General features: G+C 62.4%; 1 protein-coding gene across 2 annotated transcripts in view; it reads left to right on the forward strand.

Moving 5' to 3' along the window:
• Rbm19 (RNA binding motif protein 19) overlaps nt 1-16,203 on the forward strand; it is a 59,383-nt gene that overhangs the window by 6,043 nt on the left and 37,137 nt on the right. Inside the window, exons 8-21 of one of the 2 annotated variants that reach the window (XM_070021426.1) lie at nt 126-204; nt 340-411; nt 864-1,067; nt 1,823-1,953; nt 2,101-2,219; nt 2,836-2,932; nt 3,629-3,739; nt 4,113-4,313; nt 5,427-5,556; nt 9,107-9,237; nt 9,586-9,646; nt 10,889-10,968; nt 12,091-12,146; nt 12,999-13,115. In XM_070021426.1, coding sequence (XP_069877527.1) covers nt 126-204; nt 340-411; nt 864-1,067; nt 1,823-1,953; nt 2,101-2,219; nt 2,836-2,932; nt 3,629-3,739; nt 4,113-4,313; nt 5,427-5,556; nt 9,107-9,237; nt 9,586-9,646; nt 10,889-10,968; nt 12,091-12,146; nt 12,999-13,115 — 1,589 coding nt within the window. The remainder of the gene's footprint in view (nt 1-125; nt 205-339; nt 412-863; nt 1,068-1,822; nt 1,954-2,100; nt 2,220-2,835; nt 2,933-3,628; nt 3,740-4,112; nt 4,314-5,426; nt 5,557-9,106; nt 9,238-9,585; nt 9,647-10,888; nt 10,969-12,090; nt 12,147-12,998; nt 13,116-16,203) is intronic. The other variant, XM_070021427.1, reaches the window with a different exon arrangement.

The following is a 16,203-nucleotide window of genomic DNA, read 5'->3' on the forward strand; positions in this document are numbered from 1 at the left end:
TCAAAGTCTTCAGATAACATATCTGAAGGATGTTTTATAGGATTAATAGGATTAATTTTTTTAAAAGTCGTTTATTAAGGAAGTAACACAAGAGAGACTGGCTGAGAAAACATTCTTTCTTACAGAAAAACGTCCTCGAATTTCTGGCCCCCCTGAAGCCCGTGGCCATTCGGATCGTGAGAAACGCGCATGGGAACAAAACAGGTGGGGTCTCACAGGTTCTGGGGGGGCGGGATTGTGGGGCGCACCTGGCTCTGGCTTCCGTCGGGTGGTCGGGGTCTGTCCCCGGCCCCCCATCCCTGCCTCTGGCAGCCTGGCTGACGGTGGCATCTCTCCCAGGGTACATCTTTGTGGATTTCAGCAGTGAGGAGGAGGTGAAGAGTGCATTGAAATGTAACAGAGAGTACATGGGTGAGACTGGCGGGACAGGGCCATGAGCGGTTCACCATCCACGGGCCGTGAGCTTCCTTGCTCTGCCAGAGCCTGGGGTGGGCACTGGGGGTGCAGTGGCCAGCAGTCCCCTCAGTCAGGCAGAGGGCTCCATGGAGCACCTGGGGTGGGGGGGGGGCGGTTGGAGGATGGATGGCCACGCGGGGTGAAGCACGGGCCTTGACACCCGTGACCCTGGTCATTCTCCTGGGCTGGATTGGCACAGAGGACGTTGCAAGTGGTACCAGAAGGTCAGCCTCAGGACTCTGGGGTCTCTGTGGCCTGGGCCGGGCAGCCCCCAGGCTGGAAGGTGGTGGGGTCAGCAGAGGGGGTGCCAGGGGAACTCTCCCCCTCCCGGGCCACAGCGTCCAGCGGTAGCAGAGAGGAGACCAGAGCCACTGGTCAGGAGGCCCTGACCCCCTGTCCCTGCACAGGTGGGCGCTATATCGAGGTGTTCAGGGAGAAGCACGTCCCCACCGCCAAGGGGACCCCCAGAAACAGCGCCAAGCCCTGGCAAGGCCGCACGCTCAGGGAAGACGAGGAGGAGGAGGACCTGGCGGATTCCGGGCGGCTCTTTGTGCGCAACCTGCCCTACACCAGCTCCGAGGAAGACCTGGAGAAGCTCTTCTCCGCCTACGGTGCGTGCGGCCGGCCTCGGTCCTGGGTGGAGCCCCGTCCAGTCTGCAGCGGATGGCCGCAGCCCCTGTGTAAAGTGGGGATTCCCAGCTGTGGCCTGAGGACCACTAGATGGCGGCTCTGCTGAGTGTGTGGAGCTCTTCGTGCCAAGGCAGAGCTGGAGGCGGACGCTTTCCTGAAGCTGCCTGGCTGGCCAGATCCTTACACACCCTTTCCCCCCCCCCCCCCCCCCCCCCCAGTGTTTGGCAGGCAGTGACTACAGGCCTGGGCATGCCTGCCACTTGGGTGTCTGAAGTTGGCTTCCTGTGCAAAGCCGGCCCCAAATAGAGGTGGTGCTGGGAGCCAGTTCTGGCTGTGTTGTAGGGCATGGTCACCGCTGGGCTCGCCGTGGCCATGAGGTCTTGGTGCTGGTGCCACCCCAGCAGCGGTCTTGGGTCTCCCGGGCAGGGAGGTCCTGGGTCACACAGCAGGAGTTGGCCACAGACCACAGCTGTCCATTCGGGAAGACAGATGTGAGGCCACCCAGCAGGCGGTGGGCGAGGCTGAGGCACAGCTGGGCACACCGAGAGCAGACGCAAAGGAATTGCGTGGTGACACTTTGACTGTCAGGCGGCTGCGACAGCCAGTGGCCGGGAGAGCCGGGACTGAAGTTCCCACAGCCACGCCCGCCCCCTCCAGCGCCAGCACCTTGCTCACCCAGCGCTCGGGCAGCCAGCCCCGCTCTCAGCCGGCTGACTCCATGCCCGTCTCTGCCCAGGGCCCCTGTCCGACCTCCACTACCCCATCGACAGCCTGACCAAGAAACCCAAGGGCTTTGCCTTCGTGACCTTCATGTTTCCCGAGCACGCAGTGAAGGCCTACGCCGAGGTGGACGGGCGAGTATTCCAGGTGAGCAGCAGCAGGGCCACTTACAGGGATCCACCATCAGCTGACCCCACCCAGTGACCACCCTCGGGTCAGCGGTGTCCACAGTGAGTAGCATGTCCGTGACAGCCAACCCCTCCCTCCTCCTCTGCCTCCTCCTCCTCCCCCCAGGGCAGGATGCTGCACGTGCTGCCGTCTACCGTCAAGAAGGAGGCCGGTGAGGACGCCGACACCTCCGGCTCCTCCTACAAGAAGAAGAAGGAAGCCAAGGACAAGGCCAACAGCTCCAGGTCCTCATCACCCAGTCACCCACCCCAGCTTCCGCCCCCTCAGTCCTGCCTTCTCTCTCTCTCTCTCTCTCTCTGACACTGAGGTTTGAACCCGGGGCCCCATGTTCTCTCTCTGCTTGCTTGCCTGTGGCTGGAGCTCTTTTCCACTTGAGCCTTGTCCCCCAGTCTCCCAGTCCAAGTCTTTGCTGGTTATTTTGGAGATGGGGTCTGGACTTTTCCTGCCCAGGCTGGTTGGGAAGCCCCCTGCCGTGGCTCCCAGCCTCCTGAGCAGCTGGAATTACAGGCGTGACTCACCAGCCTTATCCAAGCTTCCTGCTGCTCTCACTGTTCTTCCCCATGGGTTCTGTGTGTGGCCTTCCAGAGCCTCTCTACTCATCTGCTCAGCGGGGAGAGCAGTGTGGCCATCACTGGCCGCCAGTGACCACAGGCACTGGCATCTGCCATTGTGTGCACAGCCCCACGCATGCGCCGTGCTCCGGCCATGCTAGCTGGGCGAGGGCGGGGGGCGGTGGGGTTGGAGCTCGGGCAGCTGCCCAGAGCCATGCCTTAGCTCTTGGAGGTCTGAAGGAGTCCCCCTTAAGCCGGGTGTGACCCCTGCTCTGCCTCTGCCCCTCAGCTCCCACAACTGGAACACGCTGTTCATGGGGCCCAACGCCGTGGCCGATGCCATTGCTCACAAGTACAACGCCACCAAGAGCCAAGTGTTCGACCACGTGAGTGAGGGCCACATGGGCACGTTCTGTGATCCAGCGGTACCTAGAGTCTCAGGCTCCTGAGTCTGTGTTAGATAAAACCCACAACTGGCTTCCTCCAACCTGCCAAGGGCAGCCCTGATTTTGTCCACTGTCCCTTAATCCTCCCAGCATGCCAGGCCAGCACTGTCCCTAGAGGTAGAGTGACTGCAAAGGAAGGAGACAAAGTTAATTCCAATCATCCCAAGCCATTTTTCAGTCTGTTTCTCACCAAGTCCAGTGTGACTGGGCCACTTAGCGGCTCAGTGTGGCCCCTGGTGGCCATGTAGGGTAGTGCAGGCTGGCCCAAGGTAAGAGGAGAGGCAGGTCGCAAGTACCCGCCGCGCACCAGGAGCTCAGCGGAGCCCAGAGCAGGGGTTCTAGCCCTCCCGTTCCTTGTAGTTGAGGAAGATAGTGGCGCCCAGAGTAGTGGTCCAGTCTGAGGTCAGCAAGTCCATGAGTGCCACCCGAGGTCAGCAAGTTTGTGTCGGAGTCACAGCAATCTGTCCCAGGGGCTGGGGGAGGAGGAGGCTGGAGAAGGGGCTGTGGGGTCCTGGGGTACTCGGACCCAGGCAGCAGGGCCGTGAGGGCAGGTGAAGGCCGTGGGCCAGCCCCATTTCCCTCTGAGTCCGCCACCCTCCCGACGGGCCGCCGTGCCTCTTCCATTCCGTCCCTCAGGACACCAAGGGCAGCGTGGCCGTGCGGGTGGCCCTGGGGGAGACCCAGCTGGTCCAGGAGGTCCGCCGCTTCCTCATCGACAACGGGGTCAGCCTGGACTCCTTCAGCCAGGTAGGTCTTCACGCAGCTCCAGCCGGGGACTCGGGCGTGGGCGTGGCTTTCCGGGGAGGCCACGGGGCCTCGGTGGGGGAGACCTGCCAGGCTGGCGGGGGGCCCATGCTTCCGCAGAGACAGGGTGCACCAGCCCACGAAGGAACCAGGCTCTCGGTCACTGCTAGGCCCAGCCAGGACGGGCCGGGCAGCGAGGGGATCTGCCTGGCTCAGAAGGGCCCTGGGCCTTCACTTCACCCTCCACAAGGCCGCCATGGCGGCCGAGGCCGGGCCTTCTGGCTCTGCTGCCCGAGGCCACTGCTGGCCGGGGCTGGGTTTTGCCCCAGGCCCCGCTGCTCTGGTCCCACCGGTGTTGTTCACTTCACCCCTGAAGGCCGCAGCGGAGCGAAGCAAGACTGTGATTTTGGCCAAGAACCTCCCAGCAGGCACCTCGGCGGCCGAGCTGCAGGAGGTCTTCGGCCACTTCGGCAGCCTGGGCCGGGTGCTGCTGCCCGAAGGCGGGGTCACCGCCATCGTGGAGTTCCTGGAGCCCCTGGAAGCCCGCAAGGCCTTCAGACACCTGGCCTACTCCAAGGTAAGGCCGGGCGTGCGGCGTGGGGAGCCGGGGGAGCAGGACGGCTCACAGACGGACACTCGCAGTTCTGTCAGGCGTGGGCTGTGGGGGTCAACGCGCAGCCATATCTTTGGGGAACCCCCATTCATCCCGCCAGGTGTCTGTCAGGCGCGGACACACCTCGCTGATGGAGCTCTCTCTGTAACGCAGGGAGGAGGCTGCCAGGGGTGGGGGAGAGCGAGCCTCCGGCCTGGACTCAGCCCACTCGGCTCTCGGGTGCCCCCGTGCCAGCCTGTGCATGCAGCTACCCAGGAACGACCCTGGACCCCAGCAGGCACAGGCTCCCCTGGGATGTAGATGTCCATGTCTTTTTTTGTTCTTTTTTTTTTGTCGGCTGTGGGGCTTGAACTCTGGGCCTGGGCGCTGTCCCTCAGCTCTTCAGCTCAAGCCGAGCGCTCTACCACTTGAGCCACAGCGCTACTCCTAGTTTTCTAATGGTTTATTGGAGAGAAGAGTCGCATGGACTTTCCTGCCCGGGCTAGCTTTGAACCAGGATCCTCAAATCTCAGCCTCCCGAGTAGCTAGGATGACAGGCGTGAGCCACTGGTGCCCAGCTCATCCTGTTGTTTTATACCACCTCCATTAATGACAGCGGCTCTCTCGCTGGCTCCCCGCTTTGCACTCCCCACTTTGCATAAGTGTAAATGAAGGTCCGGGAGCCTCAAACCGTATGGCTGGAAGGTGCCATCCCAGCCCTCTAGTTGTCCCTTCTGAGCACGCGCATTCCAGAGTACACAGGCGCAGGTGTGCACCCTCCCACCCCCAAGGCTGGCTTGGAGCATGCGCACACCTTCCCCGTCGCCACCCCCAGCTCAGCATGTGGACTCCTGGTACTCAATCGGGCGGGCTAGAGCATGGAGTGAGATCCGGAAGGTTCCAAGTAGCCAGCGATGCTTTCTGTGGGGCTGGGAGATGTACCCCCCACATACCCTGTGTGTGTCTGCCCAAGTGCACCGTGCTCTCCTGCCCCATTCATTCTTCCTGTCTGTCCCGGCCAGACACTCCTCCCTCCCAGGACGTTGGCGGGCTCTCAGCCCCGGGATGCCTCCCACAGCTGGCACCCTGTCTCCACAGTTCCACCACGTCCCCCTGTATCTCGAGTGGGCTCCGATGGGCGTCTTCTCCAGCGCAGCCCAGCGGACGAGCGAGCCCCAGGCCGGTCCGGGCGACGCTGATGAAGAGGTGCAGGCGGGGCCAGGAACAGGTAAGAGCCAGGAGGCAGGAAGTCCTCGTGGAGCCGATGGCTTCTCCCTTCACCCTGCAGAGATCTGAGGGTCTCCTGGTGGGCGCAGCCTGAGGCCGTTTGGGTTGTCAGTTAACGGCTGGAGAGAGGAACTCTAGAATCCATTAGCGGGACTCAGAGCAGCAAATGGGAGCACCTTATCGTTGCACAGGTGGCGGAGGGGCAGGTGGAGACCGCCCAGGTGCGCTCCTGGCCTGGTTCCACAGCAGCCCCTGGGGTCCAGTGGCTGCACGGTCGGTCAGGCAGCGTGGTGGCCCCTGGCGTCCTGGCAGTGGGTCTTCCCCCCTCCCTCCCCCCATCCCCCAGTAGCTAGGCTGTGAGGCACTGTTGTCAGATCGTTCCTGCTCAGCAGGATCGTGGTGCAAGCGGCAAAAGCCTATCACAGCCCGCAGAGCAGCAGGGGTGCCTCCGTTCCCAGATGCCCCCTAGCGGGTGGTAACGGCCCCCCACGAGAACCACTGATTCTAACCACATGTTAGACTCCAAGACCGGTAGCCGCGTTTGGAGTATAGTAGAGGTCTGTTTACTCAAACATTAGGGTTTTACCCATAAGGATGGGCCTGGTGGTACATACCTGTAATCCCAGCATTTGATAGGCAGTGGCAGGCGTGTTGAAGGCTGGTAAGACTGGCTATGTAACGGGCTTGTTTCAAAAGTTTGGTGGTTTTTTCTTTTAAAGTCCACCAGTAGCAGGGCGCCCGCATGGAATAGAGTTCCCAATTGGTTTATTAGATAAGAATACATCTTTTAAAGAAGTCAAGTTGGCTGGGAAGGTGGCTCAGTGGTAGAGCGCTTGCCTTGCATGCCTAAGGCCCTGGGTTCGATTCCTCAGCACCACATAAGCAAAAAGAAAAAAGCCGGAAGTGGCGCTGTGGCTCAAGTGGTAGAGCGCTAGCCTTGAGCTGAAGAGCTGAGGGACAGCGCCCAGGCCCAGAGTTCAGGCCCCACCACTGGACTAGAAAAAAGAAGCCAAGTCCTCCATCTGCTGACTCCATCATTCTTGCATATTTCAAAAGAAAACTAGAAGGCAGAGGGGCAAAATGGTGAGAGAGGACAGGTGGTTCTCACCTAAGCCAAGAGCAGGTCTGAACCTCTCCTGTCCTGCTCCACAGCAGGTCCCAGAGCCTGCTGGAGGGTGGAGGCGTGAGCAGGGCCCACGTCCACCCGTGTCCGTGGAAGCATACACGACTCGCACCCACGGAGAGCTGCACACCAGCAGCCGCGAGGGGCTGACCAGGATGGGCACCATCTTCCCGTCCCTCGCGAGCTTCTGGCTGGTGGGGGGCCCGAGGGGGTCTGGGGGCCACCCCAGCTGCTGTGGGGTTCCCTGTACAGAGGCAGGTTTCCCACAATGGAGGCCTGGGAGCCTGGAGGAGGGGCTCGCTGCCTGCCTGGCTCTAGACCAGGGAAGTGTGCCATCTGTGCCTTGCCCAGCGGGTCCCCGCCCCCGCCCCCCCCCCCCCCATGTGTCGCCTTGGCTGTGATTTCCCAGCGCTGGTCCCAAGGCTCCCTTCTATTCTCCTCTATCTTCCCTTCCATCCCCTGCTCCCCACCCCGCCCTGGTGCACCATTGTTTGAAGTGTCCCCAGGTCTCTGGCTCCCCGTGGCTGGGTGAGTGGAGCCCTGGATTTGTCAGCCCTGCAGGGAGGGAGAGGATGGCGGGGAGGGAGAGGGCCGGGCCGTGTGGTGCGTGTCGGCCCGTCCCCCCCTTCCCCCCCCCCCCCCGCCTGTCTGCGATGCTCTCCTGTTCTCCGTGCCGGTCCCCCGGGAGGGGACAGCGTGTTTTATCTCCCCACAACCAAGACCCTCACCTCCAGATAAAGGGCCGCGAGTGGGGGGGAGGTCCGGGAAAGCTGGGCGCCGCTGATAACGCCGCGCCGCGGGCCCCGAGCCGCCGCCTGCAAGGGGAGGGCGCGGTAATTCTGCGCCCGATTATCCCGGAGCCCCGGGTGGCGAGGCGTGACTGGATTTGATTGTGCTCAGGACAGACGAGCACAGCCCCTGTCCCCCTCCAGCCCTCCCCAGCCCACCTTGCTCCCCGCCCCCTCCCCCCGCGCAGCCCCGCTCGCCTGCCCAGCCGCCCGCCCGCCCGCCCCCTTCCTGGTGGTTTTGTGGGCAAACATCTGTAGGCGCATCACCAAGCCGTGTTTCCCTCTCCTCCTCCTTTGTCTACTCGTGAGGAAGACCTTGGGCTCTCCGACCTGCGGAGCCTGGAGTGGGCTGCAGGGAGAGGGGTGCGGGGCTCAGCGCCCCTCCCCTCCTGAGGGCCCCGCGGGACATTGCTGCCGAGCGCACATCAGGCCTGGGTGCGCTGCCGCCCGCAGGCGGGACACCTGTCACCCCTTCGTAGAGGTGACAGAGGCCCGGGATCTGTACGGGGTCACACGCGGAGAGAGCCAGGTGGGGTCCAAAGCCACCGGCCTCAAGGTCTGAGCTCTTACCCACCGCGCCGCAGCTCCGCGTGGGCACCACTTGGGTGTTTCTGAGCCTCACTGCGTTCCAGGCGCGCACCACGTGCAGTCATTTGTTGTGCACAAATAGAGATCTGAGCGGGAGGAGCCAGGCCTGGGTGGACCAGAGATGAGCAGAATAGGCTGGAAGTGCAAGTGCAAAGGCCCTGTGGCAGGTGTTGGTTTGCAGGCTTGGCGATCAAAGAAGAGGCCGGTGCAGTTGCAATAGAGCAGGACAGGGAAGAAGGAAGGAGGGTCAGGATGAGCAGGAGAAGGACCCTCAGCTGCTCGGCGTGGAGACGGCTGGGCTGGCCAGTTGGGACCTCTCTCAGTGGTGCAGGTGGTGTAAGCTCAGGCGGGACCAGCTCCTTTGTGACGCAGTCAGGCCGCCAGGATCTGAGGACGAGGTTTCCCCATAAGAAGCTGGACTCTCCACTTTTCTAGAAGCATCTGAACTCCTGGCCATGCTGGGTGGGCCTCCCCAAGTGGGGAGACCTGGAGGGGCTACCCCTAAAACCACGAAACTTGAGAGGTGCAGCGCTCTGGAAGTTTCTTCAGGTCTGCGGTGAACCTGCCAGCCCTGGGTTCGATTCCTCAGTACCACGTTCACAGAACGCTGGAAGAGGCGCTGTGCGTGGCTCAAGTGGTAGAGCGCTTGCCTTGAGCAGAAGCAGTGGGGGGCAGCGCCCAGGCTCTGAGTTCAAGCCTCAGGACTGGCAGAAAAAGAAAAGAAAAAGTTACATTGGAGTTGGCAAGCTTGCCGAACGCCGCTTTCCCAGGTAGAATTCACATGTGACGCGCGCAGCCACGGCCCCCGCTCAGGAGCAAGGTCTCGCGAGGGCTCTGACGTTGAACGTCCGGCTGCCCGGGGCGCGTTCCTGCGCAGAGCTGGCAGTGTGGGGGCCGCAGCCGGCGTTTGCTCTGTCCCCGGAGGCGGCGGGGGTCCCGGCTGCGGCCTTGGGCAAACCACGCTGCCCCGGGCCGCAGGGAGCTGGTGGGCTCTGGTTTTCGGGCTGGGCCCCCTGGGCTGAAAACGTGTGGTGTGTTTTTGCTGAGGACAGCCGCCGGCAGGCCGGGCGACGGCGACCACGGAGATGACGACGATGACGATGACGACGAAGAGAGCTCCCCGGGGTGCACGCTGTTCATTAAGAACCTCAACTTCAGCACCACGGAGGAGACGCTGAAGGAGGTGAGTGGTGCTTAGGGGGGGACGGGGGGGAGGGGAGTGTCCTGCGTGGCCCCCGCCACGCGTGCAGCTCTGGCTCACCCGGCCCTTTTTAAGTGGGGGTGCCCCCCAATGGGCCCCACAACCCAGTTCTGAAGGTTTGGGGCCTGCCGCTGCTCCCCCACTGCCCGCGTGTAAACCCGCTGTGTGTCGCCGCGGGGGCCGTGGGCCCAATCCCCGCGCTCCCCGCACGTGCTCCCCACGCAGTGCTACCCTGTCCACACCTCACCTCCCACACGGCCTCGCTCTGTGCCCCCGAGCATGGGGGGATCCCCGGGAGCCGGGGTGAGACTTGGTGACGCTGTCTTGCAGGTGTTTTCCAGAGCGGGCGCGCTGAGGAGCTGCGTGGTCTCCAGGAAGAAGAACAAAGCCGGTAATGCCTGGATGACCCCCGAGACCATGGGGGGCGGGGTAGGGTGACCAGGGACCCCGTGCCCTCGCTTGGTGTGTGGCGTGGCCCCTGCCGTTCCCCCAAAAACCGGCCGCATTTAGTGGGCAGGCAGGGTGGATGACCCTTCTCCCCCCCAGCAGCCTCCACCCCCTCCCCACGTGGTGTTTAGATGTAGAACTTCTAGAACATTCTCCCGAGTCATGAACCCTGGGCCTCTCAGCTGGAGCAGGGTGGGTGGGGACGCCCCGTCACCAGCCTGGTGCTGTCCTGACCCCTGCTGGTTGCGGGGGAGGGGGGACGGTGGGGTGGCCGAGGCCCAGTGGTCCTGTCGTGGGGACCCCGTCCCCAGGGCCCCCCAGCACAGCTTGAGGACACAAGTGGAGGTCTGCAGCACTTTTGCCAGGGTCACGGGACGCTGTGGTGTGACAATCCCAGCACAGGCTCCCCCGTGGCAGCCCGGGGGCTTGGCAGAGAAGAGCGGTCAGGTGGCAGAGGCTGCCGGCACTGAGCACCAACCAGGATGTCCTGTGCTTCAGGTCCTCGTGGCGTCCTGGGTTCGAGTCCTGCCTACCCTGGCCCTTTCTTAAAGGGCAGCTTCCATACAAGTTCCATACTGGGACTTGTACCCACCCAGGTGGCCTGGTTTTGACTCGATGGTTTCTGTGAAGGACAAATCTCACAGCCCGGCATGGTGGTGCACACCTGTAGTCCCAGCACCCCGGAGCCTCAGGCAGGAGGGTCGCAAGTCCCCAGGGTGGATCCTGTTTCAAAAGAAAACAAAAACCAAAACATTTCCATAAGGTCACGTTTCGGGAAGAATCAGTTTGGGGATTCGGAAAAGGAGATCACTCTAAGGCCCGGAAGGGGGGTCGGGCTGAATGGAGGTGCCCAGGGCCAGCAGGTGCCAGGTCTCAGGGTCCCCGAGCCCAGAGGCCGCCTCTGTCCCTGGGCGCCCAGCTCAGCAAGGAAGCGGTCCACACGGCAGACGGGACCAGGGCCGGCCAGGCAGAGCCCCGACGCCCACCTTGTCAAACCCCTCTCCCTCCAATGGCGGTGCTCCGTGACGGGCCCATGGTCATGCCTGGCTTATGCCAACGATTGGCCCGCCGCGTCTCAGGTGGCGTCCATGATCACCTCGTGGGCGCCGGCCCGGGCCCGGGCGCCCTGGCACACAGTCCTGGGCCTCCTCCCTGCCCACCTCGCTGGTGACCCCCTTTCTTTCAGGAACCCTGCTGTCCATGGGGTTCGGCTTCGTGGAGTACCGGAAGCCCGAGCAGGCCCAAAAAGCCCTGCGGCAGCTCCAGGCAAGATCTCTGGGGAGACTGGCAGGTGCGGGGGGGTCGTGCATACACCCCTCCATCTGCCACCACTCATCCTGCTCTAAGGAACTGCAGCCAGTGAGCAGCTCAGAACGCATTAGTTCATTCGTTCTGTCCACAGCCCTTTGTGGGCGTGGTTTGCGCCCTGTGCTGGGCGAGGCCTGGAGAAGGTGCTTCCTCTCTCTATGTGGGGGAAAGATAGGCAGCAAAAGCCTGAGCAGGCATGCGAGCCCACAGCACACAGTAGGGGCAGTGGGTACATGCAGAACACATCTCTAAAGAGATGGAGGTCAAGCTCACACCTCAATCTGAAGTCAGCTGTGCAGAGAGCCGGGAGGGGAGCAGTCAAGAAGGTGGGAGCAGCATGTGCAAAGGGCCTGTGGCGTGGGAAGGTAGGACTGAATTTCATGTGTGTGAAGCCAACGGAGGCCCAATAGTGGGGTAAAAGGTGAGGTGACGGGTGTCGGGGGCAACGTGTCCCAGGCTTTTGAAAGATTGGGCTGGAGCCAAAGGCTGTTTCAGGGTTTGGAGATCCCTGAGGAAGGATCCGAGGAGCTGTGAGCCGGCCGGCCGGTCTCTGATCTGCCGCATGGAACCCGGTGGCCACCTGGGCCAGGTGTGGCCGCCATGCTCAGGGCAGGGAGAAGTACCCTCAGCCCCAGAGGCAGGAGGAAGAGAGCTGGGGTTCACACCTCCCCGAGGGTTGCAAGGGCTCCTCGCGCCCCACATCCTGGCACGCACGTGCACGCGTGCGCGTCGGGGCCGGTGGCACCGCCCACCAAGGGCTGCCCACGGAGGCTGCGTGCGCCGCGGCGTCTCTGAGGTGCTGCGGTTTTCAGGGTGGATTTTGCTATCACCCCAGCTTTGTCTCCAGAGACTGGCGTTAGAATCCTGCCCTCGGGCCCCGGTTTAGACTTTTCCTTCAGGAATTAGCACTCCGACTAACCCACATTGCAAGCCTTGAAGGGTAGAAGATTCTGGGTCCCTAGTGGTGTAACAGGAAAATAAGGAAAGGTCAGGTCTCCGAAAGCCGTCTGTGTCCCCTGCCCTGGGCGGGGGTTCCCTGGGTTACAGGCAGAGCGGTGAGCCCAGCGTCTCCTCTTACAGGGTCACGTTGTGGACGGCCACAAGCTGGAGCTGCGGGTCTCAGAGCGAGCCACCAAGTGAGTGTCCTGATTCCCTGCTTCCCCCACCCGTCGGGGGTCTTCTCGGTGAAGGCTGCGCGTGCCAGCTGGCCGCCGTGCCGCTCCCCGCCCGCTCAGCCCGGGCCTGGCCTTTGGGGCCATGTTACCTGTGCTGCTCCGATGTGCGGCCGGGGAGAAACATGCACGCGGTCAGGGCTGGATGGTAGGAAGGAAGCAAGGGAGAGTTGCACACGTGCCTCAGATGAGCACTGTGAGGCATCACGCCCACCCGCGTTGGTACGCCCCCTCCCCCACTTTCCCAGAGTGGGACAGCAGAGGCCAGGGACATCGGTCAGTTTGAAACTCGGTAGATGTTAGGTAGACCAGTTGTCCGATAGCTGTTTCCTGGAACAGTGGGAAGAGATTTTGGGAGCTTTGTTAGTTGGCTCCCCTGTCTCTACCTGCTTCTCCACATCAGTGACCCAGCACCCCCAGGAGCTTCCAGCAGTGCCCCCCAAGAGCGTCTCCCAGCAAGTGCTCATCTCCTGGCCATTACCATCTACCTACTCTGAGTCTGATGACCGACCGCCTCCCACCGTCCAGAGCTGGCTTCAGCCATTTCTTTGGCCATTTATTGTGGCTGTCCAGCAGCCGGGTGCTAGTGAATGTTGGGGAGTCCTCCCTCCTGTCAGGTCCTCCTCCGGTCCCCCGACTCTCAGATTGAGGGGTAGTGAGTGGCCCTCACAGCTTGTTGCCTGGTGCCGGGCTGACGTGGCCCCCGGGTCACGTGGGGCGGGGGTGATGCATCCCCCTGCTGAGGGCGGGGCGCTGGTTCTGGGTGGGGGGGCGGGGAGGCGGGCTTCAGTCACCTGACCACCGCCCCTCCTGCAGGCCGGCGGTGACATCCGCACGCAAGAAGCAGGTCTCCAGGAAGCAGACGACGTCTAAGATCCTGGTGCGCAATGTCCCCTTTCAGGCCAGCCAGCGGGAGATCCGGGAGCTCTTCAGGTAGGACGCGCTCCCGTCCTCGGCACCACCGCCGCCGCCGCTTGGTAGGGTTCGGGAGCGTCCTGGGTTCTAGATGGTTCCACCGCAGGCCAGATCATCCTCCTCCTTAGACTGGTCCCCTGATGTGAGAGCCTGTGCAGGGCCGTGGCCCAGCCAGCCCTCCTCCACAGCGGGCCGGACCCCGCCCACTGCGGCAGGCCCGGCGCAGGGGCCTCACCCCACATCCCCCTTGGCTGGAAGCCAGGGGCATCGCCTCGGGGGCTTTTGGGGGTCCCCCCTCCCTGTATCCGGGCATTGGTCACAGCTCCCAGGGGTCTCTGGTCCTGGCCCCTTAGAGAGGAAGGCGACTTCCCTGCGGGCATCCCCTGCGGACACGGGCCTCTGGATGCCGGGAGAGCAGGCCAGCTGGCCCAGCCCGCCCTGCCACGGTGCCAGCCAGGCAGACAGGCAGGCATCCGATGTAATAAGTCCCCTCTGCTCACGTAGCACCTCGATTCTTGCAAGGAGTGAATTCCTCTGCAGCCGGTTTGCTCTTGGAAAACAAAGAGCATAGGACAGAGCCCGGCCCGCCCCCCGCCCCCGCCGTGCCCACGCCGGGTGGGTTCTGATTTCTCAGGCTGCTTAGGGGTCCCCCATGGCGCCGGTCCTGAGGGAATGGGGCAAAGGCTGGCGGGTGTGGGGACTCCCCACGTACACGTCGAGGGGCGTCCAGAGACACCCCCCCACCTCATCCCCAGAGTGGAAGCACGTGAGTTAGCCCGGCCGGGCGACTCCACAGCAGGGGCAGTTGGCCTTCTCCGTCCGGGGTGCGGTCACTCGTCCATCCCCCCCTCGCAGGGCGGAAGGAAAGCGGAGCCCCTGGGGGAGTCTCCAAACCCATCTTCCTGGGCCACAGCAGCAAGACGGAGAGGAGGAAGAATTCTCTCCGTGGGAGCTTTGCCCCTTGTCTCTTGCCTGAGGCTCAGGGCAGGGACTCAGTGCTCTGTCCTTGCTCTCTACCCTCCTGGTCTGTCATCCGCCGGGCACAGGTGTGCGGTGTTCACGGCCGAGGTTGGCAGGACCCCACGCCGGCCCTTGTCAGCGTGGGTAAGGGGGTCAGCTTGTTCAGACCTGCTTCTTCTGCTTAAAAGGAGTCCGATGTAGGAGGTGGCAGACACCGACGCCCAGCAAGGGATGTCCTGGCAAAGGATGGCGTTCCTCGACACCGATCCCGAGGAACAAAAGCCAAAGGGAGCGCGCCATCTGATCTCGAGCTTTCTCTGCCTTTTCACAAGGCAGGGAACCGAATTCTGTGCAGTGCCCCTTCTCCCTGCCATTGTTCTGGGAGTTTGTCACCCTCCTGGCAGCCCTCCCTTGCTTTTGTTCCCGGGGCCGCTCCCAGTGGTGGACAGCAGGGGTCGCTGTGAGCCTTCCGAGGGAGCCCCGGGCAGGCTGGCAGACAAAGCCCGTGGCCAGCATAGGGCTCTGGCCCCCCGAGGAGGAGGGGTCCAGGTGTGGGGCACGTCCTGCCAGGTGGACTGAAAATCCCAGTCCGTTTTCAGACCCGTGCCGCTGTGCTGGGCTCTCCGCCAAGCCTGCTGCCTTTCTGGGCAGGATCCTCCTGAGTCACACACAGGGTAGGGGGGCCGAGGGGAGTAGAGGTGAGGAGGGGCACACCGCGCGCCCCTGAACCCATGTGGGGCCCGCCGTGGATGACCCCGAGCTCCAGCTTGGAGTCTGCGGGGCCTGCCGCCCCACGCCCTGACAGCCCGGGTCCTCAGTCCCAGGGTTCCTGGTCCGTGTCTGTGTGAGCACTGTGCACCGTGCGTGAGCCCGTTTTGCCGGGCACTGTGCCGGGCGATCTGCTGGGATGCCAGCCCGTCTCCACCGCCGGGGGCAAATGTGGCACATCCACGGAGGGGAATACTATTCAGCTATCAAAAGGAGTGGGACACATGAGCCACAGTGTGAATGAACCTTGAGACGGCCCCTTTTACCTGGTGACACCTTACCTGGTGTGACACCAGGCACCAAGGCTTTAGCTGTACCGCCGTTGGCATGAAATGGTGGGCAGGCAAGTCCGGGAGGCAGGGAGGCTGCATAGAGCTGGGGGCATGAGGCCGGGAGAGAGTTGAATGCTAGGCTTCTGTTTGAGGTGGCCGAATGTCCTAAAACTGTCGGGGAAGGCTGCACCGCTCGTGTGGTATTGTCTGATTGAGTGAATCGTAGAAGGCGTGACCAGCAAGCTTGTCTGAGTGAATCCTAGAAGGCGTGACCAGCAAGCTTGCGTGAGCAGAAGCAGGAAGGACCTACGCACAGATGTTCCCACACGTAGCTTAGGTTATGATCCCGCCATGTTGGAGCCCAGCCCGGTGTCTTTCGGTGGGAACACAGCTGCACCGTCTCTGCTGTGTCCGTACAGCGGAATACCACTAGGTAGCGAACAGGAGCAGAGTCACAGAATTACACAGCAACCTGTTAACTCCAGAGAATGATGCCGAGGGAGCGGGCCTAGCTCCTGGAGGTCACAGCTGTGTGATTCCTGTAGCGCTCCCGAAATGACAAGACAGGAGGTGACAGACACTGGTGGCCAGGGATCGGGGAGGCCGGTGACTGTTTCTGTGAGAGGGCAGGTCCTGCTGGTCCCCAGGGTGCCCACCCCAACCCTCTCTAGAACTAAACAGGCACTTGGGGCCAGTGTGCAACACATGGGAAGTCTAAATTCCCTGAAAGGTGGTATCAAAGTTGATTTCCTGGTCATGGTAAAGTGCTGAAGTTTTGCCAGAACTTAACACCGGGGGAAGAATATATAATCACAAAAGCTGAAAGTGTTTGGAACCAAATACCCCATGCTACAAAAGATAGAAAGTAATGAGTCGCCCATCCCCGGGGGTAAGTAAGTGGAATCCGTGAGGGCTGCTGAAGAAGGCGTTTGTGATGTCTTGACAGGCCAGGCTCCTGGGGTCAAAGAAAGGAGAATTTTCTAGGTTTTGGAGACAGCCACAAAAGTGCCCTTTGTCCAGGAGGAAATGAGCAGAGCCCAGGGAGAAAGAAATCCCCCCAACTTTCCTACCCCTCTGAACAGGTTGTACACTGGGTTCCATAAATC

The sequence above is a fragment of the Dipodomys merriami genome, unplaced genomic scaffold (assembly GCF_024711535.1).
Source record: "Dipodomys merriami isolate MVZ:Mamm:240054 unplaced genomic scaffold, mDipMer1.0.p SCAF_142, whole genome shotgun sequence".
NCBI classification, from domain to species: Eukaryota; Metazoa; Chordata; class Mammalia; order Rodentia; family Heteromyidae; genus Dipodomys; species Dipodomys merriami.